Source organism: Bombus fervidus, chromosome 10, assembly GCF_041682495.2.
Source record: "Bombus fervidus isolate BK054 chromosome 10, iyBomFerv1, whole genome shotgun sequence".
NCBI classification, from domain to species: domain Eukaryota; kingdom Metazoa; phylum Arthropoda; class Insecta; order Hymenoptera; family Apidae; genus Bombus; species Bombus fervidus.
Genome location: NC_091526.1, coordinates 5,096,600 through 5,120,588, shown reverse-complemented (window position 1 = coordinate 5,120,588; position 23,989 = coordinate 5,096,600). Strand labels below are relative to the sequence as shown.

Below are 23,989 nucleotides of genomic sequence, written 5' to 3'. Positions count from 1 at the left end.
GCTTTAATCATTTGAATACTTTCGATTTTATACAATAAATTCGCTAATTTTAATTCTATTTCATAAATACCTTCAGTGAAAATAAGCAGTAAATTCAAAAATGAAAACTACTGCAAACAACTAATTGGTTACTCTCATAAATATTACATCAAATTTATCCTTCATCTTTCTCACAATTGTCATCCTTAATTATGGAACATAAAATAAATTAAGTTACTCCAACTTATTAAAGATTATGGTTTAAAGTTTTGAGGTACAAATATGTTTATAAAAATAAAAAGCGACACATTTTCTTGCAAAACAAAACAAGATATCAAAGTAAACCTATTCACATTGTATGCATCTGTATTTCCAGCGGCAGATAGAATTTTATTTAGAAAAAATATTTAACAACCTCGGTTGCAGAGAGAAATTTAATTAAACCATCTCGTAGCCTGACATCGACTGGCCCTCAACTTTCCTCTAATAATTATAAATTCGTCGGGTTACCCTCTAGGATACCGTTTAAAAGAGGATAACTTTATTAAAATTGTACCAAACGACTTATTCTTTTCTTTTTTCTTCTCTCTCTCTCTCTCTCTCTCTCTCTCTCTCTCTCTCTCTCTCTCTCTCTCTCTTTTTGAGAACTTGGAAAGATTAGTGTATTACTACGTGTAAAGCTAAAACGGGAAAGAAAAATTTGGAAAGTTTTAATCAGTCGGAATTGCGAAGAAAACGTTAAAGATCGCGCTTCATACCTTTCCTGTCTGAGCTTATATAGTTTTGTAAATTTAGGTCAGTTATGTATGTGCTGAAATTTCTCAAAAGAAAACTCAAGTCGTTCGGTCCAATCTTAAAGAAGTTATTCTGTTTTAAAGAATGTCCAAATATTAATGCAACTGCATATCTTAGAAATTTTTTATTCGACCGCGTGTATTATTAGCCAACACGGTTATCTCGATTATTTATAATGCTTTAACATCCATATAATGGCGGCGACTCCCGATAAAGGTTATTGTACACTTCTCTGCGACCACACAGTAAATTATTAATAAAACGTGACTACATAGCAATTTAATTGAAATTTACGGACGCTAATGTTCCTATTGTTTTCTTTTTATTCTTTTAAAGAATAGATCGTTGTGTATTCAACGTTGGTAAAATTGAATAAAACTGTACTTAATTTTTCACTGTAAATTCCATTGTACATCATTTTTTACTGAAAATAGTTCTACGACATCTGATAATTATTGTGCAAATGTCAGTTCCATTATTACATATTGACTTTTAAAAATCAATTATAATGTTCTATTATATATACACATGTATGTTGCCTAAAAGTATGACGTTTTCACTTTTCTATTTAGTTTTTTATTATTTTTACAAAATTATTTTTCCTTAATATTACAATATTATTCTATTTATCGAAATTGTTTAAATTAGTTAAATTAGTTAAATCAGTTAAAGTAGTTGTAATATTGTAAAAAGAAAGATTCAGGACGATTTTACTATTAGAGTTAACAGAACATCATGATACGACAAAATTTATTTTTGAAAACTACTACTAGAATATGCAATATGCAGTAGCATTTGCAAGTGTTAAACATTGTGGAATGATTTCGTTATTTTAAGAAATTTATTACGACCACCTTTCCTTATTGTTAAGATTCTTCCAAATTGATGTTGTGATTAATCCTAGCAATATTTCAAACTAGTTAATACACGTATAAGCATATGAATCATTTACTTAGTTTTAATATATCATTAATATGTATAAGATGTTATTATTTATTAATAGGATTAATATCATTAATAGGATAGGGTTATGAAACAATTTAAACCTAATATGATATAATATATATATATATATATATATATATATATATATATATATATATATATATCTGTTGATTCTATAAAAAGATAGTAAGTATTAATTTTGATCATTGTACTGACCATTAATTCATATATTTCAATAATATTGATATATTGTATTAACAATACGACCAAAGTGTCTATATACTTTCTTCTTTTTTAACGGGCATCACTGGAACTAAAATGAATTTACTTTTATGATCAATTGTAGTTTCTAATTTGAATGTATGTTGTGAAGAATAAACAAACTATAAAATCAGCATGCTTTGAAATACTACTATATTTAATAATATTTATATTTATATTATATTTATATTATAATATTTAATAGTAGAATAATACGATATTGCTTCGTCACGGTATCGTCAATATTGCTTTCTGCTACTTCTTTATGCATTTTCGGAAACGGAATTGAGCGTAATCTAAAAGTGGTTACTCGCGAGATAATATATACGATATGGAATTATTAGATGCAGAACAAAACCGGCTAATAAATATCCGATATGTAATCATGGACATCCCCATTGTGGGCTGGAAAATGAAACAATGAGAAATAGAAACTTGGAGTCAACTGTTATTAGCAGAACTATATCGCTGGCTATCCACCTAGGTTGAGACCAATTTCCTGAATATATAACCTATCACTTTATTTTACCAAGAAGTATCCTATGATACTGAAACGTGATATGATTTTATGATTGCATTCTGATGCAACATGAATTGTTAATTGTACCACATCATAATTTATTGACAATTTAACACGTATTTTAGTCGGTTTCTCCACTTATAAATTATTGTTAATACTGACATTCAATTATCTAATCTAATAATAGTATATTATTTTAAATATATAATATTCAATACGGTTTGCTTTAATTATAAACGATATATGAAGACACCTTGTTATTGTCTAATAGTTATAATTAATTTGACGTTCCCTTAAACAAAATTATAATTACAGATGTATTACCTACTTTTTCTAGATAGATATCATAAAAAATGAGTAAACAAATAAAAGACAACACATACAGCAGACAATACCTTATGCACGTTAATTCGAAATCTACATTAATGACCCTTCCCTTCCACCCACAAATTAGCTTTTTCTGTCGTATGAAGAAAGTATTCAGAAACAAAAGTAATGGTTCTTGCAGAGGATAGCAATAAATCAAGATCGAATCATGTAAGAAAATTCCGAAGAGATAATTTTTTGTTCTGTGAGAAGCTAGAGCAAAGTAAGTTCCAACGATTAATGAACATGCTGTTAAGATCTCGATATAGATTCTCTGTTTAAAATCCGGCGAGTCGATGCCGCGTAATTTTAATTAATTAGCGCGATAGTCGATCGGTACATATGTTTGATATTCTGCTTGTAGTTGTTTATTATTGCAGATTTAGCCGGTCCCACATTTTACTAATATAAGGGCTACGAAGGAAAATCACAAATAAATATTTAAAGAAATATAAACAAATTTATAGAAAGCCAATTTATAATAATATTATAACAACTTAATTAAATTGTTTAAGAATTTGATAATTATCAAAGATCTGTAGATACTTCTGAGAATAAAGTTTTACATCCAAAAGAGTTATAACATAATAATTAAAAAATAAAAGTACAATTGAAATTAAATGTTTTAAGAACTAAATAAAATGTTACAGATACGAATGACTATATTGTCCAGCGATATGTTAATTACCAGATGTTCTTAAAAGATTCAGAAAATACAAGTTAAAATTATCTATTCTTCCACGTTCCGAATGTTTTTCTGCGATAATTGGAATAATACCTGATTACTTATATATATTTCGTAATGAACGTGATGAGAAAAGATAGAAATCTCCTGAATAAGAATCTTACATCATAATCCTGTTTACACAGAGATTAATATACGTATCGAAAAAACTAATATATAAATATAATATAAGCATCTAATTATCATAATTGCACTATAACTATTATTATAATTAATACATTAACTATTGTCACGGGTATTGTTATATTGTTGTTACATCGTGCTTCGCAATTATACTTCTAAAAATTAAAAAATAACTATAATATCAAGCGAAACATGATATTTCTTACGATCAATGAAGATAATTAACTGCATCATTTGGCCTTGTTACGGTCATTTAAATTTTTATACTGATAACTCTGGATTATTTAACTGTAGAAATGAAGATATTGTAACACGCACTCTGTCGTTCGTTATCAGCTATTTGACGAAGGCATTATGTCATATAATTCCAAAAAGGCAATTATAAATCGATAAAAATTGATAGAGCATGAATTTGATACGAGAACATAGAATAAACAATTAACGATGGACCGTGTTTTCTTGAGATTCGAAATGTTACGCGGTGAGTACATTAAGGAATTGGGAACGTCGAATATCGATACTCGATACTTCCATTCGCTCCCAACCTTTTCGGATCTTCATGTGTGAAAATATTCGATATTATTAAAACCCCTTTTTTTAAAATAGTAAGATTAGGATAATTCAAGAATTGGAATAATTCTTTAAATATTCTGAGAAATTTTGCAAATAAATTGTTATGGCCATTTGTATTTAATTAATTGCATCTGATTTAAAGTCATATTATACGATTATACTGCCTGCAGTGAATCTTCTAGAATCATCTTTTAGAATCTCTTTTAGAATCTTTTTTAGAACCATAAGATTAGAACAATGTGAAACTTTGAATAGATTTAGGAATATTCGAAGAAATTTTGTAAATAAACTATTAAACTATTATTGCAGACAATCCTCGTGTAACGGTTACGTGCAATTCAAAACCATATGTACTGTTTACAGTGTACTTATCTATTAAGAAGTTTATCCAAATCTATTAAGATATCTGTTAAGAATACGGCACTTTATTTGATAAAGCATGTGTCATTTGGCAATAACGCCAACGTCAATATTAGACAAAAGATGATACAATTGAGCCTTGAACAAGAGGATTTTAACAATAGGAAAATGAATTCAATTATATGAGGATTTCTTCTTTAAAAAATTTCGGGAGCAAACTCATGCTTTCGAATTGGTCGATCCAAACATGTGTATAACCGAGGAACCAAATACGTTGAGCTCCTTTTCCAAATCGAATTTTTCTCGCATCTATAAGGAAATCGCAAAAAATAGCGAATCCCCGGATCAAATACGAGATGTAACAATCGACCGTATGTTTGGAATACAGATAGCCGCGGTTCGACTCAATAAGCATCGAAATCCCTACTCAAATAGCTGTTCTCTCGCTGTGAAAAGATGTTGAGGTGGGGCAGAACAGGATGAAGGTTTGACCGCGAGGTTTCGTGTTCGATCAGTGTTGTTTCACTCGTTGCGCACCTGCGAGCGATTTGCGGCGCGATTTCGGATAAAAGAGAGGAAAAATAGAGCAAATTGATGTGGTAGAATCGTATCAAGAGTTTAAAGAAAAAGTAATCATCGATTCAACTTCAAAGGTAAGATACATAGAATAATTATTGGCAAAATAAAGCTTATTTCTAAAAATATTAATCGTGAATTTTTATCAAAATTAGTGTCGGCTTTAATTGAACTTTCATTGAATCCACTTTTTTTTACTATACCACTTTTTATTATAATTATGTATATATAATATATATTTTAATGTAAAATTATGTAAGCTAGAAATTAAAATTATTAATTAATTAAAATTATGTAGCTTGTGTTAGAAACATTTGTTTAAATATTTTTAAAGTGCTGAAGTATAATAATACTTGCTAACTTTTGTAGTGAAGTAATAGGATGAATCACTTTTAAAAATGCGTATATTATTTAATTATCTTAACTCATTAAATTTGTTTTAATATCGCAATTATATCCTACTTAACGTGAAATTATGAGATTGCAATTATAAATTATAAAATTGAAAAAGAACATGCAGTGTACAAATTATCATCTAGTCAATCCAGCAATATTACAAGTATTATAGTACGAACTAGTCCAACCGTTGCATCTCTACCCAAATTATCCTCTTCCAAGCAAAATCCTCAAAAGTAAAGCAAAGCGAAACAAAAATTGCGGACCTCACATATCCATGTCCAAAATTATTAAATTACGTCTTGATGGGAACGAAATTCAGTCTCTCTGACGTGGGATTATATCCTAATAATCCGAAATGCAATATTTTTCGTGGTTTGCAATTAAATAGTTAGCATTGCTTTCAGTTAGCAATTTTATTCAATTCTATGTTTAATTGCAAGAAATATTAAAATTGCCTGTTATTGCTGTCTACGAAATCCTTTCTCTTCTGAATGAAACCAACTAAGCTTCAAATTTAATTAATTCGTAATTAATAAAGTAGTATTTTATATTATTTATGATGAATATAGCATCGTAAACTTTTGTAGTGCCCTTTTAATATAATTTATGAACCATAGTTATAACATCATAATGTTATTTATTGCAATTATTTTATAATTGAAAAATATAAGGAAAGCAGGTCTGAATTGTATTTTTCTTATATTTTAAGCGAAACGCTGGTAGGTGTTCTGTAATTATTTTGTAATTAACACGGTACGTTTCCAAATAGCAAACTTGCAACGTATATAGGTATGAATTTTTTCTTTTGTTTTTCTCCAAACAAAATAATTAATTTGTAATTAACAGAACATCAGATATTAGAAGTAGGAAAATGAAATAATAACTTAAAAGAAAAACTTGAATGTACTTTTTCTCAATGAAACTTGGTAAATTTTATGGTGTAATTATCTCGGAATTAAAAGACTAGGTATATATGTATATGTATGTTTAAGCGTTAGGAATAGAATGAATTTTTTCTGGATGTGAAATCCGATAGCTTTTGTGGTGCAATTATTCTATAATTAGCGAAATATATTGTCAGGCATAAATAACATTAATTCTTATTCTCTGAATTTTATATTAGTAGATTCGATAGATTACTATAAATATTTCGTAATTGTCATATTACAGGACATGACAAAAAAAAATATGACGGTTATAGAAAAGATTTTTTATCATACTGTCATTTTATGATTAAATCTTAATATTTTAATATAAAATAGTTAAAAGTGGGAAAAACCTAATTAATTTTCAAAGATGTGGCTGCCAAATTTTTGTATAAGTCTAAGATGTAACTGTTAAGACCTCATGTATAGAATTTTATTTTTCTTTTAATATTTTCGATATTTTATTATTACGAACAAAATTTTTAAAATTATAAAGAGGGTAAAAAAACAAATAATAGTACAATTTCAGTAACAAGAGAACTAATTGACAACGTACTGGCCTTTAAAACTGTTCTTTTATCAAAAATGGAAAATGTGATTTATTGTTTTCTCTCTCTGAGGTTTCCATATAATGTAGTGAATGTGTATTCGACTGAGTTTCGATCCTGTCACTGAACAAAGTAATTAACCACATATCTGATTTACCGTATATGTCATTACTGTGCCTCATCCAGTATTAATTGCGAATTGAAATTCGTGTCAACTTCCAACGATTGCCAATTCGATGGAAAAACGTTGTGACAAACATAGAAGCCACTCGTTTTCCGTTTAGAATAACATCATCCAGTCCTCGAAGGGAAAATTATTGAAAAATTGTCGCGGCAGCGTACTACATGAATTCGTCGTTCGGGAAATATTCTGCTCTCGAGGAAATTTCATCTGACGCGACAGATATCGTCATGCACCTGACGTTTCTGTTTGTAATCCTAGTATCGATCCCAATGTCGTGTTATTTTTATACAGAATCATGAACAAAACCATAAGAGACACTACGCATTATTCGTTAAAAAATTATGCAAGGTTTTATAAAGTCAATTGGAATAAATTAACCGTGTAATTATTGTCGATTAGGGTATATAATAATTGGCTGATATTTCCGAAAGCAATTAAGTCTATGAAACGTGATATCGTGTCTGTAGAACGTTAAGTATGTTAATATAAGAAAAATATAATTACACGATTCTACTAAATCGTACGGTGTGAAGAATGTAGATGTGGATAGCTGTTCCAGAGCATCCTAATTAATTTATATGATAGTAATTAGGTTGTCCTATACGTAATGTGAAAACTTGAAAATATTGTACAAAATTATGAAGAGAAGCCAAAATTTCAATTTCCTTTTTCTAAAATTTCTGTCGCAACAAATTCCACTGCTTCTACAATAACTTTCAATTCTCCGAGAAATCACATTACTTACAGGGTGGCTCAAACGCTACAGACTTATGATTTAGAAGAGGCGTGACGTTTGGCGTGAAAAAACGTCGAAATTCTGCGAAATTCCAGGTTACACGAAATACATCTCGTGGCACGAATGTAAATCAGTGTTTACTGTTAATTAAAACCTCGAAATTCGAGGATCGCCGACTCCTGGATTAAAGCATAAATTTGATACGGTCACAGAAGCTGGTGTGCGTTGTTTCTGTGGCGATTCGTTCGGATTACAATTTCGAAACGTTACGAGGCAGAAATAGTCTAGAGTTTGAAATAAATCTAAATGTTAAGTCGTACTCTCGTAGGAATAATGTGGTAATCGATCGATAAATTAACTCCAACTCTAACGACTACGATTCCTGTTTTAATGCCGCGGCGCTTTACTCAGCGGCAACTAGTTGATTTCTTTTCGATGGATTTTTTACATTCTTCTGTTTAAATCGAAAGGATAGTAAGAATGATTTTATAGTGATTTAAATAATTGAAGATTACGGAAAAAATGTGATGTGCATTCTTGTTGGTCTCTTTATTTTTGTTTTACTTAATAATTAAGTAGAAAAGCGATATGACATAATTGAAAATAAAAAATCTGTTAGACTTGAAGATGTAAGTCTAATACTAGCTGGTGAGTTGACGAATTTTTATGAAAGCCAAATGTGTACATATATAGTGTAATTATACAGATCGTTTAATATTATCACAAGCAAAACTGAAAATTTTAGAGAGTATGAAAAACTGCGTGATTGAAGCAACATATTACATATGTAGATGAATTCTCCAATTTTATACAATATACGATAATTGATTTCATATTTTGGACAAAACCCGTATCTTTGAAATTAAATTCCTCAATCATCTAATTAACAGTACGTTCTAGAAATGTTAATTAAAATGTACAATTCAGACAGTAATACGTTATATTTTATAATAAGAAATATATATATTTATATATAATATATTTTTATTATAATATATATATATAAATATAGAGATATAAAAAATATAAAGCAATGAAGAAAAACGTATCCCAATATTTTATGAATAACAGAAAAATCAAAGAAAGACACAATTTTTGTAGCATAGGATTGATCGAATAAATTTACTAAGTTTTAGATCTGCTTCTTGATAAAAATTTATCATATTTTTGAAGTACAATCATTTGGCGTCGCCATCAATGCATTTGTTGTCTAATTTCGTATGTGCCTAGTAAAGTTGTTATAGCTGAGGCCAAATATGATAAGTATGCAAATGCATGAAAATGACGCATATAAATTGTATGCGTCGTCTATCTTGTGGAATATCGCTGTTGCTTTTCGAAATTTCCGCTGCAACAAAGACGTAATCGGATCATGAACCGAGTTGCCAATATACTTAATAGCTTTTCTGTTTCCATGGAGCCTAGCTATGTTAATTTTCTTTAATTTTCGATAGCAGAACACGCGTATCCAGGGGCTGTAGATGATGGAGACGCAGGAAATTAGAAATAATTAGTCAAACCTCTTTGGATAAACCGATTTAGTAACTCGATGTTTCTACTTTTGGGGATTATTTAACGAGACTATTCCTCGAGGGTTCTTTGAGATAATTAATTTCGTACTTGGAGTTCCTTTATGCGATCAATCGTTCAGTGTTTTGTATAAAAGATTGATAATAAAAAAGGATGGTAAGGAAAGAGAAGATAGTAACACCATTTTTCTTCTTTCGGGAAATGAGTTATAGTGTTTTCTTTTTGCTGTTAATATTAAAGTCAAGAGTATTTCGGCTCCCAGTGCTATTAACCCTTAGTGTACTAGGATAGTAGTGATCGATGATCCTTATTTACAGAGGTGCTTAAAGATCCACATGGTCCTTTTTAATAATACATCATTTCCTATTATCGTATTTTTCTCATAAGAATGTTCTTGGAAGTCTTTTTGCTATGATAATTACCAAAGAGGTCCATTTTCTGTACTACCCTGATTTTTATATCCACTTGTTGTATCTGTGCATTTGTTTAAATAACTGGTGTAAGATCAATTTTTATTATTCTATCAAAGTCTCTCAAACGTATAGGATTTTACGCTTCCGCTTGGATTCATTAATACGCCAACAACAATTCTTTTAAACAGGGTAAATATTAGAATCCTTGACTAACTCCACATTTACTTCACGACATACTAATTGTAATGTTTAATTAAGGACCAATCAATGGTTTATCATAATTCAATTTCTTGAAATTTTAGAATCTATTTAACATATCTTAGAATTTAATAAAATTGTAGAATCAAGATGGAAAAGTAATAGCAAAAGAAAAGAAATACTAACTGAATCTGTGGAGTTCCTTTATATAGCCACAATGTTAAAAAAACAGAATTTGACGATGTATATTAATCGGAAAATATTACGAGGAGATGTTGCGTTAATGCAACGCTAGCCTTTAGTAGATTAATATCAGTCAATCATTTATGGTAATGAAAACTATCTTCTTATATTTTCTTCTTATAGTTCCCCCTTATATCTTTATTCTTAAAGTTGGTGAATCAAAGTAATCATTCTAAAGTCAACGAAGTTCCAACGTGATTCTACACATGTATTAAGAATTATTCCTCTCAAACATTCACAACTCACGCAATCATTTTACAATCTCCTATACGAATCCATGGTAACCGGTTGTAGCACCGTAATTGTAAGGTTATATGATAGTTAGGTAGCTAGCCAGGCGTGTATCAGTGGAATTGAAAATGTATCCAGTTCCAGAACGAACCTCGTGAAAGGAGCAACGAATAAGGATCTTCAAGGACGTATTGTTTGTTGAGACAATCGTACGTCTCGATATCAATCATACACAATCGATACTGATCATCTATTCGTGTTTATGTTCGCAGTGAATGTCAATATTGTCTAACTTTATTTTTTTAAAAAAGTACTGTTAGTCCAAGGTTGCACTGATTCTTAATTTTCGTCATATTAGTCGTGGCTTTAACCTTGACTAAGTTTCGATTATATTTGAACAAGAAAACGTGTGTTTGTGGCTTTATTTCATACTAATAGATAAATGTATTTATAGTTTGAGATTTCTGTCGGGTTTTTATAGCTGGTCATATATAAAGAAAAATCATTTTCGGAATTTTTCTTATGTACGCTGTATGAAAAGAGATTGTTTAGCTAGTGATGAGTTGGAATATTCCTTTTAATTTTTTTAGAGTATAGTTTAAAAAATATCACGGAATCAAACTTTTCAACCTTTTTTATTTTCATTGAATTGGTTTTAATTTTATTGATTTTTATTTTTTGTTGATTGAGAAGTTTAAAATATTTTATTTATTTCTATTGTTAATTAGAATATTGTTAGAATGTATTTTCTAAATGAATAGTTATTGTATTAAGTGAATAATAGCAAATAGACTCAGACTGTTAGTTATACATGCGAGCCAACCGGAGAACGCGATAGAACGTTGATAATGCGAACCTTTATTTAAATTATCTATTAATCGATTACAAATGAAAATATCCTACAGTTATGCAATTTTTCTTAAAATCCTAGTTTTTCCTGTAGCCGCTAACCTTGAGATCACCATCTTGAGCTGCGTAAATCGTGTAACTTGTCTCAATCGTCCATGTGTCGATATAAATATTCATATTCAGCGGTTTGAATGTTGCAATATCGACACAGACATATGTACATTCCTCTTCTCGACATTTATCCTATCCTCGAGATTCCATATTAAAAATTGTTCGTAGCTGGATCGAATATTTTAGCATACTTTAAACATCCATTTCATGGAAATTTTATTGCTCTAATATCGATTCTGTTCTCCTAGTTTAATACAAATTTATTGTGTTTTATTCTTGATTTCTGAGTTGGTTAGAATACCGAATAGTATTTATGGTATTGCTTATGAAATTTTTATAAAAATTTTGTTAAACGAATTGTTTGTGTTTTAATGTCAATCCTGTTGTAATATATTATATTTGTTTATAATATTAATAGTTGTTGAATATATGGCTTCCTAAATCAGTTTGAATATTAAATAAAATTCATAATATTGTTTGTGACATTCTAATACAAATTTTGTTAAGCAGCCTGCACTAAGAATCAATTTTAAGTCTTCGTTTTAGGTATGAAAAACAAAAACGACAGAGTTGAGGAAACTAATAAGATTTATATATACCAAAAATGACTTATAAAGCACTTCAACTATAGGAAAATATACATTATTTTTTAGCAAGTTAACAGAATCTTCCACAAAGTGGTGCCACGGTTGTTTCACATGTTTCGTGCTTCTTTCAATAAACTTCATTTCTCTTCCTCCATCTGTAGTACATTTTTCAATGTCTGTACATCGTGCTTTTAACATTCCCCTCTTGATCTCTCTTATCAATCACTGAACGGGAAATTCTACTCCGAAAGCAATCATCAACCAACATCTTATTGAAAACACTTTGAAAAGGTGGGAAAAAGTATCATGTAAACGTCAAAGTGAAGAATGGTGTATTCATCTTGGTTAACTCTCTATCATTCCTCTGTATTCTTAAAGTTTCAGAACTAGAATGCTTTAATAGAATATTATAATTCGAGAATACTTTATTTTTGATACTTTCGAACCTCCAAATATTGATTCCAGTGTTTCGTTAAGTTATATAATAACTTATATAATCAATAGATTGTAAATTTGTATGCATTTATAAGAAATTTCAAAATGCAAAGTGTACGTATGTAAAAATATAGAAAATATCCAAATAAGATTACGAAATAATATATCGACTCAATTATAAAAATGTCTAATAATTAATAAGATTTAAAAGGATCGTCCATAAAAAATGTTCATCCCATTTTTTTTACAAATAAATTGTAAAATAATATATACATAATACAGTGCAAAATAAATAATTTCTACGCTTATTTTATATTTTAAAATAAAATACAGTCAACGAAGTTGGCATAGTTCCCAAATTAACATATCTATCTTTAGCCTTTTAATCCTTTAATAAAACCTTAAATCTTAATAAAAGTAAAATCATAAACTCATAATTTCTTGACGTAATACCTCTGATGGACAAGTTAAACTGTTGTGCGTAAGGTACTGATATCATCATAATGATAGAGTGTGACGTGTGTAGTCATACTAATGTCGGGTGGAACTTACCTCATAATGAGAGTTACTCGATCATTCACTAAGATAAATTTGTTCCTTCGCCATTCACACTAAACATCGCTGTGTCAATAACTTATACTACCCTTCGTGTCTCGACGTATAGCTATATAACGTATAGCCTGTCAATGGAACGTAAACAGGTTGGTTATCTTGCAGGTTAAATCCATTTCATCACGCCAGTGTGTCATTATCGATGGATAATAGGATGCTGGATAATAGGATGGTCAATAAAATTTACCTTGTCTACGAGACAGGGATGATTGGTTCCGTTTCCATTTATAAACTTTAAATGTAAGATAGATATTTACTCTATTTTACTTTGAGTATTTTATGAGAGGGAAGTCTGTAATATTTTTGTATTAAAAATATTCTAGAAAATAGTATTTAATCATTTTTTAAATTATTAAGGGAACTGAATAAACTTTGCTTTCCATGGGAACCATTATAATGCGTTATGTATATTTCAAATTATAAAGTTCAAAGGAATCGTTGAACAGAGAGGTAAAATTAGAAATCTTTCAGAATAATACATTCACAAATTTTCACACTTATTCACTGCTTACATCTTCTTTTTACTGGAATTTTTAATAAAGTTTCATTTTCAGACAGACTTTCAAACTGTAATTAGTTAGAAAAGTTCTGTTTCTCGCTACAAAAATGTTCACATTTATAACTATAAAATATAAAAGAGCTATTGCATAAAGGAATAATATTACATTTTATTTTAACTTTCATTAAAGAAAACTTCTGTGTTTGAAATTGCTCAGAGATTACTTTCTCCAATTTGAAACTTTCGTATTACGAAAATTAGATTAATTCTGTTTCTCACTACGTTACAAAAGTATCTACAGTCATAGGAAATTTATCTAATACAAAAGTGAAATTGAATATGAAATATTCTATCGTTGTTTGAATGAGGATAATTTTCGAACTGAAAGATTTTTAACCTCGAGACTGTTATCTGTCATAATAAAATAATTCTATTTTTAAACTCTGTTCGTCTCGTACCAACAAGAGATATAACAAGTTGGCCAAATATCTTTAATACCACAGAATAAATATTATCCAAAATGAATACAAATGGAAGAAAATTATGCTGAAATTTATGCACGTGTTCTCTAATACAAGAAGCACGATTGCGCTCATCGAAGCTCGTAAACTGCGTTAGAACGATTGTAACTTTTTGTTGCAGGCGCCCCAATAAAGGAAACTCACTTTACAAGAAACGCCAATTATGAGATCGACGTTACTTCCCGACCTACCTAATCATTCACTCGTGATTTTGTGAATATCGCTCGAAGATCGTTACCCAATGATCAGAGCTAGACCATTGTGTAATACATAATCGTTCGAAGAGGACCATTGATAACGTCGGACATTCGCAGCGATATCGTGGTAATATTTCAGTCAAGCTGCCAATAAATTTCATCACTCGCCGTCTGATCGTCGATGTATCGGTCGATACGTGCCGTGTGCTTGTGAAAGACACATTTTTATGCGGCGTCGCGCGAACGTCGAACGTGATCCTAAAAACGTGTTCGATGCCAGACATTGGCGGAAGGATTTGTCGCGATCGTAATTAAAATCGCGGGAGAAACGTGAAACGAATCATGTCGTTGGATAAAACGGACACGACAGGACAATTTGTGAAAGTACGATCGGAGAGGACTGGCTTTAAACCTATTGAACGATGGCGTATCACGAGGAATGTTCTGATAATTGGAATCGCGTTTATGGTGAACTTCACGGCATTCATGGGGGCGACGAATTTACAGAGCTCGATTAATGCCGATGGATCGTTGGGTACCTTCACGCTGGCATCAATTTATGGCAGTCTGATCTTCAGCAATATCTTTCTGCCGACTCTGATTATAAGGTAATGTGGTTCCTCATTTTTTTGATAATCAATTATTACAGGGGATGCTTTTAATAACTGAATATTATAATATATTACATTGATCAATTCCAAATATGTATAATGATTTATATTAATATTCGGACACTATAGAATGCGGGACATTATTATTATATGCATTCGTTTATAATAGTTAAATAATTCATTGATTTTTAACATATTAAAACAAATATCGAAGTTGGCAAAAGCATACATTGTAATATATTATTTACTGCACATACTTTTTAAATGAACAGCGATAAGTTAAATAATGCTTAAGTTTCATGTTCATCAAGTTGTAAATCACTGTACATATATTAAGAAAAAGAGAAAACATGATCGCGGATTTTTATGTATTTATAGGAAATTTGAAGTAATTTACAGTATGTACATAATGTAAAGAAATATATATATATATATATATATATATCGTGACTTTTCATTAAATTGTTGATGTTTTAACAGACATTTATTCTTAAATAGGAAGATATTTCTTTTATTCACTAAATATTGTATTATATTGTATTGTATATATATATATATATATATATATACATGCATAAAGTATACAAAGTAAATTACTTACAATATTTAGTGAATAAAAGAAATATCTTCCTATTTAAAAATAAATGTCTGTCAAAACATCCACAATTTAATGAAAAGTCACGATTGTTCATCTTTCGTTTGTGCGTCAATCAAAGATGTATATGATCTTCTTTTATACCCTTTTATTTATATCATGGAATTAAATGGAGAGTCTAATGGATAGATTTATTATTTACAGATCATTTATTAAATCGCAAGATTAAAGCATAACCAAAATTTGTCGAACACTTGAGAATAATTATTTGGAATCCTTTTGCGATTACGAAAAAGGAAGTATATTTAATAATTATCAGAAGACTACAGAGGAAAAATTTAAGTCACATTTTCTATTTTTTAAAACAGATCAATTTGATACTCAAGAACGTCTTTAATTGCTCTCATATTACCTAACCTAGGATTTTATTTAATTTCGGGATAAAATATGTGATTTATGATGCTTGAGAACATTTCGAAAATATTATCGTATATTATAATGTCAATTCTGCTGTCGACTTCTAGAAAATTTCGTAAATTTATCGTGTAATTTTGAAAGCAATATATTTCAAAATCTAGCAGCCCATTTGTCATTTCCAATATATACATATCAATCACCAAGTGATGTTCAAATTAAAAAATTTGCGGAAGTATGCTTTCTCTTGCATCTAATAATTTATTAGAAACTCAGTGAAAAGTCATCTGAAATAATTCAGTATAGATCACAGATTGACAATAAAAAATCTACAAAGATATGTGTGTTCAGATATTATAATTTACAAATTTATTGGAAACTTTTAGCAGAAATTATCTTGGAAAACTCGATAAAAATCTCAGATCGGCACTACAAAATTTACAAAGATCTCTTTCATTCTACGCAGAATATTCCATCATAATTCCCAAGAACAAAACCATTCTTAACCCACTTTGAAGACAGTTTTGTAACTAAATCTCCAACAGATACCAGGATTCTCTCAACATTTAAAGTTTCTTCGACAGAAGACTTTAAATCAATAAAGGTGTCTATGTAGAAACCTAACCCAAACCGTAATTAAAAATTATCGATCAACGAAGTTGCAAGAAGATATTGTACCATCTCAAATTCAACCTCGTAATTTTTCGCGACAATAACAATTTCTAATAACAACGTCGGAGAGTCGTGAAACATTCACTAGATGTTCCATCGCGGTGACTGTAATTTCATAACCGAATTTGGTGAATTATATAAAGTAGCTTGAATTGTATCACTTTTGAAACAGAATAAATGCGTATGTCTTAGCGTTACAGCATATTTAAGGGACGTTGCTAATAGTAGCGGCGTTGTTCTGCTTTTCACCTCGGCGTTGTCCGAGCGCACATGACTCATTTACTTTAAAAGGATCAAGAGTTGCGGCTAAAGGGCGTTCATCCTTTGTGTTTTCTAATGTGCCGCATTGTATTGCGTTTGCAGGCTCGAGCAAAGTGGTAGAATTGTGTAAAATGAAATTGCGTGCGTCGCTAATTCGTAAACTAGGAAAAAAAGTAGCTTATATTCCTTCCTTTCCTTATCGTTTTATGAGAGGAGAAAAATGGAGAAATTGTGTCCAGACTGAGATTCGTGTCCGATGATTTTGAAAACTCAGAAGAATTCAAGAATCTTATCGACGATTGCGATTTATGAGACGCCGACGATTTTCTTCGTGAGACTGCTTCCGGTTATAGCATGGAAGTAGTAAAGTTTATTATCGAATTTTATCGCCCATGAAATTCTCAGCCTTACTCAGTATCACCATCTATCTTCAGAATCGCTTCCGGTAATCTGGCTTCTGCGCCAAAAATGTATGTTTTAATATTCCTATAGTTTTTCTTTCAGTGTTAAGTAACGTGTGTAGAGTAAAGAATAAAAGTGTTTATAGCCATCTGTTACGACCGTTCGCGGAGAGACGCGGTCGCGAGGAAAACGCGTCAGCGAGAGGCGTAAATTCTCGCTACGATTCGTATAATCGACGCCGCGAAGTAGTCGTTCCCCGTGTTTCGGTTAGGATAACAGGGGTGATTAATTGAAATTAACACTGTGTTAACAGGTTAATATGATGTATATATTCAACAATGGATTACACAATGTTATGAGCGTCACAAGTATTTGACGATGAGTACAGCTTATGCGTTACAGAAAATGTGACCCGATTTGACGATATCTCTCGATGAGATAGTTAGACTTTACAAACGGATTGATTTGAAGGTAGAACCGTGGTAGAGTTATTGACTGTTCGGACGACGAAAATGAACTTCTCGGTTACAGATTTCGAATGAGACTGATCGGTTAGAGTGTTCGATTGAGACTGATCCGTAAGAGATTTCGATTGAGACTGACCTCCTTAGACCGATTCTTTGTCTTTCGGGGAGACGACCCCCCATATGCTCGGATCACGCCATCGCACGCGCCGATGATCACGCAGGCCGACTTCTTCGTTTATAAAATAACGGTCCGAGATCGACGGTTCCAGAACTCGTTATTTGGTGATAAATATGCGCTCATCGATACAATGTATATTTTTCGTCGGGCAGATAAGAGGATGTATCTGCGACGCTGGAGGGCCGCGAGCGACGGTTGGAAATACGATCTCTAAAAAGCCTCGTGGCGTAACATACTCCCCCCGTTGAGAGGGTACCGATCAAGTACTATGAGTAATACTGTGAGGTGGATCTCTCGTTAGACTTCGTAACTGTTGGGTGTTTCGGAGTCATCTGTCGGCGATCTGCTCGGTAGTGGTACCATCCGCTTGACGCTCCGATCCAGTGTGCTTGTTGCCGTTCGTACGGTAGCCGTCCGTATGATGCCGTCTGCGCCGGGCTGGACCTTGATGATTCTGCCCAATGGTCATCGCATTGGGAGAACGTTGTCTTCTATGAGGAGGACGATGATGTCTTCTAGTATGCCGTAACTGCCCTTGCTCCCTTTGGTTCGTATGTTCAGCTCGTGTGGATATTCTTGATGCTAGCTGGAGAAGGTTGGTTGGAGTATCCCTGAAAACTCAATCTCGCAAACTTGTTAGTCTCCGATGAGGAGGTGACTGGGAGTAAGGATTAAGAGATCGTTTCGATCTGGAGATATCGAAGTTGGCGGTCTGGAGTTGAGGGTTGGTTTTGATTCTGATAGGGAGTGTGTTTCGCGTTTTAATTGTATGAAGCTTGTTAATGACGACACGTCTGAGATGTCGTTTGAAGAATTGCTGCTAGCTTCCGCAATCCGTTGAAGTGAGGCGAGTTGAGAGTGTGAAGTGCCATTCGATCCATCGGCCGGCTAGAAAGACTGACCCTTCGATGAGCGATGAATCTTCCCAGAGACGCGACGAAGGCCTCGCTTATGAGATCGTTGACCAGCTCGATGTGGACTGCATTAACTGCAAGACGTATAAGTTGGATACGAATACCTGGATTCTGCGGTGGTTGCGATCCTCTCGCTCTTTGACGTAAATGATTTGCAATAGGTGATTCTGAGGTTGATGAATGGGCGAGATTCCCTTCGTAGAGTACGGATTACATCTGAAAATTACTAGATTATAGTGATTTGACAAGTTTGTTGTTTATGTCCTGTTCGGAAACTCCTTGTAGTTTCGATCGCTGTGGTTCTCGTCGTTTTAGGAATTTGCGGTTGTGTTTTTGGGCCCAGGAAGTGTCGTTTTGTGCCTTGATCCTGGAGGTATCGTGAAGCACCTCTGCCCAGGAAGTGTCATGGAACACCTCTGCCCATGAAGTGTCGTGGAATGTCTCGATCATGGAGGTGTCGTGGAGTACCTCGACCCAGGAAGTGTCGTGGAATGTCTCGATCATGGAGGTGTCGTGGAGTACCTCGACCCAGGAAGTGTCTTGGAACACCTCTGCCCATGAGGTGTCGTTGAACGGAATTCTTGTGTTGCCTGATGTTGATTCGTCCAACACGATGCGGAGTTTTGGAGTTGATTGGGAGGTTGGGCTCCCCCCGATGATCCGCCCGAATCGCGCTCTCTTAGTGATGATCCTTGGCGGAGAATGAGCGTTGGGCGTCGCGACGCTGGACGTCGTAACTGTGACTTGCCTTGGCATTGGAGAATATGTTGGCGTTATTGGAGCCAGGGGTGACTCCAGTGAGATCTTCGTGGTTTTTTCCCGAGACTTGTCCGATGCAGCAATCTGTGGGCTCAGTGGATAAGTATTGAAAACTGATGGTGTGGTTTGACAACTAATCTCATTTGAGGAATTCGTTACGGTGGTGACACCGTGATGAGTATTCCGCTTCGGGTAATTTGCAGATGTGGCCCCTTTCGGAAATGGCGAAGGTGGCATCTTCGTGTTATGTCCAGGAGAATGACTCTCCGATATGATACTCCTGCTCTCAGATGATACAGGTAACGTGCTGTAAGACAGACTGAACATTGAGATGTTGATTGAGGAGGAAATGTTCCTAGAGAATCTTATCATGGATTTCGAAACCCCTGCTGTAGGTTTTGATTCGAAATTGACTCTGTTGTCATGAACGGGATTCAGTTTTTTCCGGTCCAGAGGATCGTGAGAGGTTGTCTTCAAGTCGCGTGTTGGCGAAGAGTTGCGAGTGTCAGAGGTTGTCTGATTCAAGGCGCTTGCTGGCGTTGAATCGGATTGTTCAGATAATGATAATGCGAAATTGTTTGTCGTCGAGTCGCGTTTTGGCTCTGAGTTGCGAACGTTAGAGATTGTCTGATTCAAGCCGATTGGTAGCGTTGAATCAGAATTTTCGGATAATGAGGACGCGAACTTGGTCGTCGTTGAGTTGCGTGTAGGCGATGAGCTGCGGACGTGAGAAGTTGTCTGATTCAAGACGATCGGCATTGTTGAATCAGATTGTTCAGACGATGACGCGAGCCTGGCCGTCGCCAAGTCGCGTGCTGGCGATGAGCAGCGAATGTTCGAGGTTGTCTGATTCAAGGCGATTGGTAGCGTTGAATCAGATCGTTCAGATAATGATGACGCGAGCTTGTTCGTCGTTAAGTCGCGTATTGGCGATGAGTTGCGAACGTGAGAGGTAGTTTGATTCACAGCGATCGGTATCGTCGAATCAAATTGTTTGGGTAATGATAATGCTACCGTGATTGTCGTCCGGTCGCGTATTGGCGATGAGCAGCGGGCGTTAGAAGTTGTCTGATTCACGGCGATCGGTATCGTTGAATCAGATTTTTCGGGTAATGAGGACACGAACTTGGTCGTCGTCGAGTCGCATGCAGGCGATGAGCAGGGAACGTTAGAGGTTGTCTGATTCACGGCGTTTGATAGCGTTGAATCAGATTTTTCAGATGATGAGGACGCGAACCTGATCGTCGTCGAGTCGCGTGTTGGCGCGCTGCGAGTATTATGCAATGAACTTCGCGTGTCATGCGACGGAATCGGCGCTAGACTCGATACGAGATTCTCCGTCGGCGGAGTATGATCATTGTTACTGTTATTATTTAGATTATTCTTACGTCTCTGGTAACTGCTGGAAGTATTGCTGCTGCATTCCGATAGTTTTGGATTCGCCGCTGCGTTGGAGGCATCCGTTGAGGAAGAATCAATGTTGTTGAGTCTAACCAATCGTATCTTCAGGTCTGTATAGACATCCAATAAGTCCTCAGGTTCGGTATGAAGCGTATCGTTTAAGGAAACGCCGGTGGTAGTCGGCGCCGATCCGTCGAACACGACTCGGAGCTTCGTCGTTTGACTGGATTCCTTGATTACGCCGTGATGTGGCAGATAGTATTCTCCACCTGATTGATGCTGTGATGTGATTTTTGTCATGTGACCCAATTCCAGATACTCCTGAATGACCGCCCGATATGCGGCTTCGAATTGTCGGTTTCGTTGAAATTGGTTATGAAGAGAGGCGAGTCGTTTCATCGCCATTGTTTTGGATGATCCGAGTGAGGAAAGTTTCTCGTTAAAGGGGAGTGCGACGATGTATCGCCCTTCGCTGGTGCGTTGGACGTGATTTTGGAAATGTTCCTCGCATCGTCGATCCGCCTCTGAGACGTGTTTCGTTTGTGGCCCTTCGTCGAGCTCCCAAAAGCGGGTGAGGTCCGTTTCAAGCGTTGCCGTGGAGGCATGGAGGACCCTGGCGGTCGATCGGGGAACTGGGCTCCCCCCGATGACCCATCCGAATTGTGTTTTTTGCAGGCGCAGATCGGGGCCTGTTGATGGATTGATGTTGATTTGACCGACACATAATGACGCAATTGTGGGCCCTGAGCTTATCAAGAGATCGATGGGGGCTGGTAAATGAAATGTTGGGTCAGCCAGTTGGATATTCTTAGGTATCGGGATCGTTGATCGATTTATGGGTTGATGAGGGATGGCTGTCGAGATTGTCGGTATGACGAGGAACGTTAGGGTGCGTTGGTAGCTTGTGTTAGTAGATGTGATCGTGGCGGTGACAAAGTGATTTGACGTCATTGACAAGGTGTCCAGGGCTCCGATTGGGACGGAACATTTCTGTTGCGGAATTCTTAAGGAATTCGCGAGACGCTCGGTCATGAAATTCATGCTGGAGCCTGTGTCTAGTAGGGCTCGACAGCGTACGGGTTGACCTCGGTCGTTTAATATGTTTATGCGTGCTGTGATTAAGAGATCGTTGGCTAATGAGGTGGACGATTTGAGGGTCGGTGAGTCGGTGTCCCTTGTTGCGTCTGTCTGTCTTTGTCATTGTGTGATTTGTCGTTGGGTATTAGTGGACTGACTAGGAAATGAGGGGGTTGTTGGTGTATCATTTGGATACGAGGATGGGTTTCTTCTCCTGATGGGTGGTGTTGTCGCGGATGTGGAGTTGTTAGCGAGAGCCTGATTCGGAGGCTGGGCGTTGGGTATATGCAAAAGAGTATGATGGCGTTGTCTGCATATACGACAGGAGCCGGCAGTGCATTGCGAACTCGAGTGTCCTGTCTTCAGGCAATTGATACATGCTGATGTTCCTTCCACGGCCGCCCGGCGTTCGTCGATGGTGAGTTTCCTGAATTCGTTGCAATTCCAGATTGAGTGTGAATTCCGGCAAATTGGACAATGTGACGAAGACTGTGATGTGATGAATGCATGTCCACGCGTTTGGCGTGTCGTTCCTGGAAGCTCGATTACTCGACACCGCTCGTTCAAAAATCCTAGGAACTCCTTGAACGTGGGGAATGGGGTGGATCTTATCCTGTCCTTCCACACTAGATCGGTTTCGCGGTCAAGTTTAGAGGTGCACAAATATAGCAACACGGCATCGACGGTCAGTTGTCCAAGGGATTCTAAGGCCTTGTAGTGCGATTCTAGCTTGGTCGTGTAGGACTGTAAATCTCGATGTGCTGTGCGCGAGAAGGAACCAATGTTGAATATCTCTTGTAGGTGTCTTTCAACGATTTTAGCGGGTCGGTTATATCGCTCTTCTAATATTTCCCACGCGATTGAATAATTGGCGGCCACGTTCCTTAGTGAGGATATAGTGAGAGCCGCGTCATGCGTTAAACAAGAGCGGAGGTATGTTAGTCGCATGCAATCGTCAATGCGAGGGTTATCATGCACCGCGCAGCGAAATTGATCCGCGAAACCTGGCCAGTCCTCATACGCTCCCGAAAAGGTGGGTAATTGAAGTTTCGGCAAGTCGGCGGCATTTGATGCTGGGATGTTCGACACGTTCGAAGTAGGCATCTGGGTGGTCGGTTCTGATTGTTTGATTGCGTTACTGATTATAGTGGTCGCTCTCCCGGTGACGACATAGAACGTCTGTTGTAAATCGATGCGGTCCTGCTGTGCTATGCCCGCGTCACTATCGTCTAGTTCACATTGAGCCTTTTTGAACGATGTGAATTCTACCTCTAATTCTTTCAGATTACGTTGGATGGCATGTATAGATGTCCCTTCCTCGTAACTATCGATACTCATGCGAAATGCCTCCAACCCCTTTCTGAACCCTTCTCGTTGGACTTTCAATTGTCTAATGCGCTCTTCCAGGCTGGGAGCCATGACTGATTTCGATGTTCTGAACGAGCTTACCTGGTGGTTGTGTTGTGACTCGGTATTGTGCGACAGGAGATTGAATGTGCTGGTGATTGTCCAGCTAGGGCGGGAGACTGCGTGGTTGCGGTCTTCAACCGTCGAATTGTGCTTCGTCCGAGGTGACGGCCCCTTGACGATACTGACTTCGCTGGAGTGGCAACGCTTCCGCTGCTGGTTATGTTGGATTTGGGTGGCACTGTATGGTAGTGGGTATCACTGGTGTGCACTTTTCACTTATCACTGGATCCGGCTCGAAGGACCAAATGTTACGACCGTTCGCGGAGAGACGCGGTCGCGAGGAAAACGCGTCAGCGAGAGGCGTAA

The 23,989-nt window shown here is 35.1% G+C and overlaps 1 protein-coding gene across 3 annotated transcripts in view; it reads left to right on the top strand.

The window, feature by feature from the left end:
- Window positions 1–5,164: 5,164 nt before the first annotated feature.
- Window positions 5,165–23,989, top strand: part of LOC139991606 (UNC93-like protein) — a 31,217-nt gene continuing 12,392 nt past the window's right edge. For 2 of the 3 annotated variants that reach the window (XR_011800880.1, XM_072011850.1), the window contains exons 1-2: window positions 5,165–5,320; window positions 14,387–15,070. Coding sequence is in view for 2 of the 3 variants with exons in the window: in XM_072011850.1 (XP_071867951.1) it covers window positions 14,805–15,070 (266 nt within the window). In the remaining variant the exon portion in view is untranslated. Of the gene's footprint in view, window positions 5,321–13,350; window positions 13,486–14,386; window positions 15,071–23,989 lie in introns of all 3 variants that reach the window. The other variant, XM_072011851.1, reaches the window with a different exon arrangement.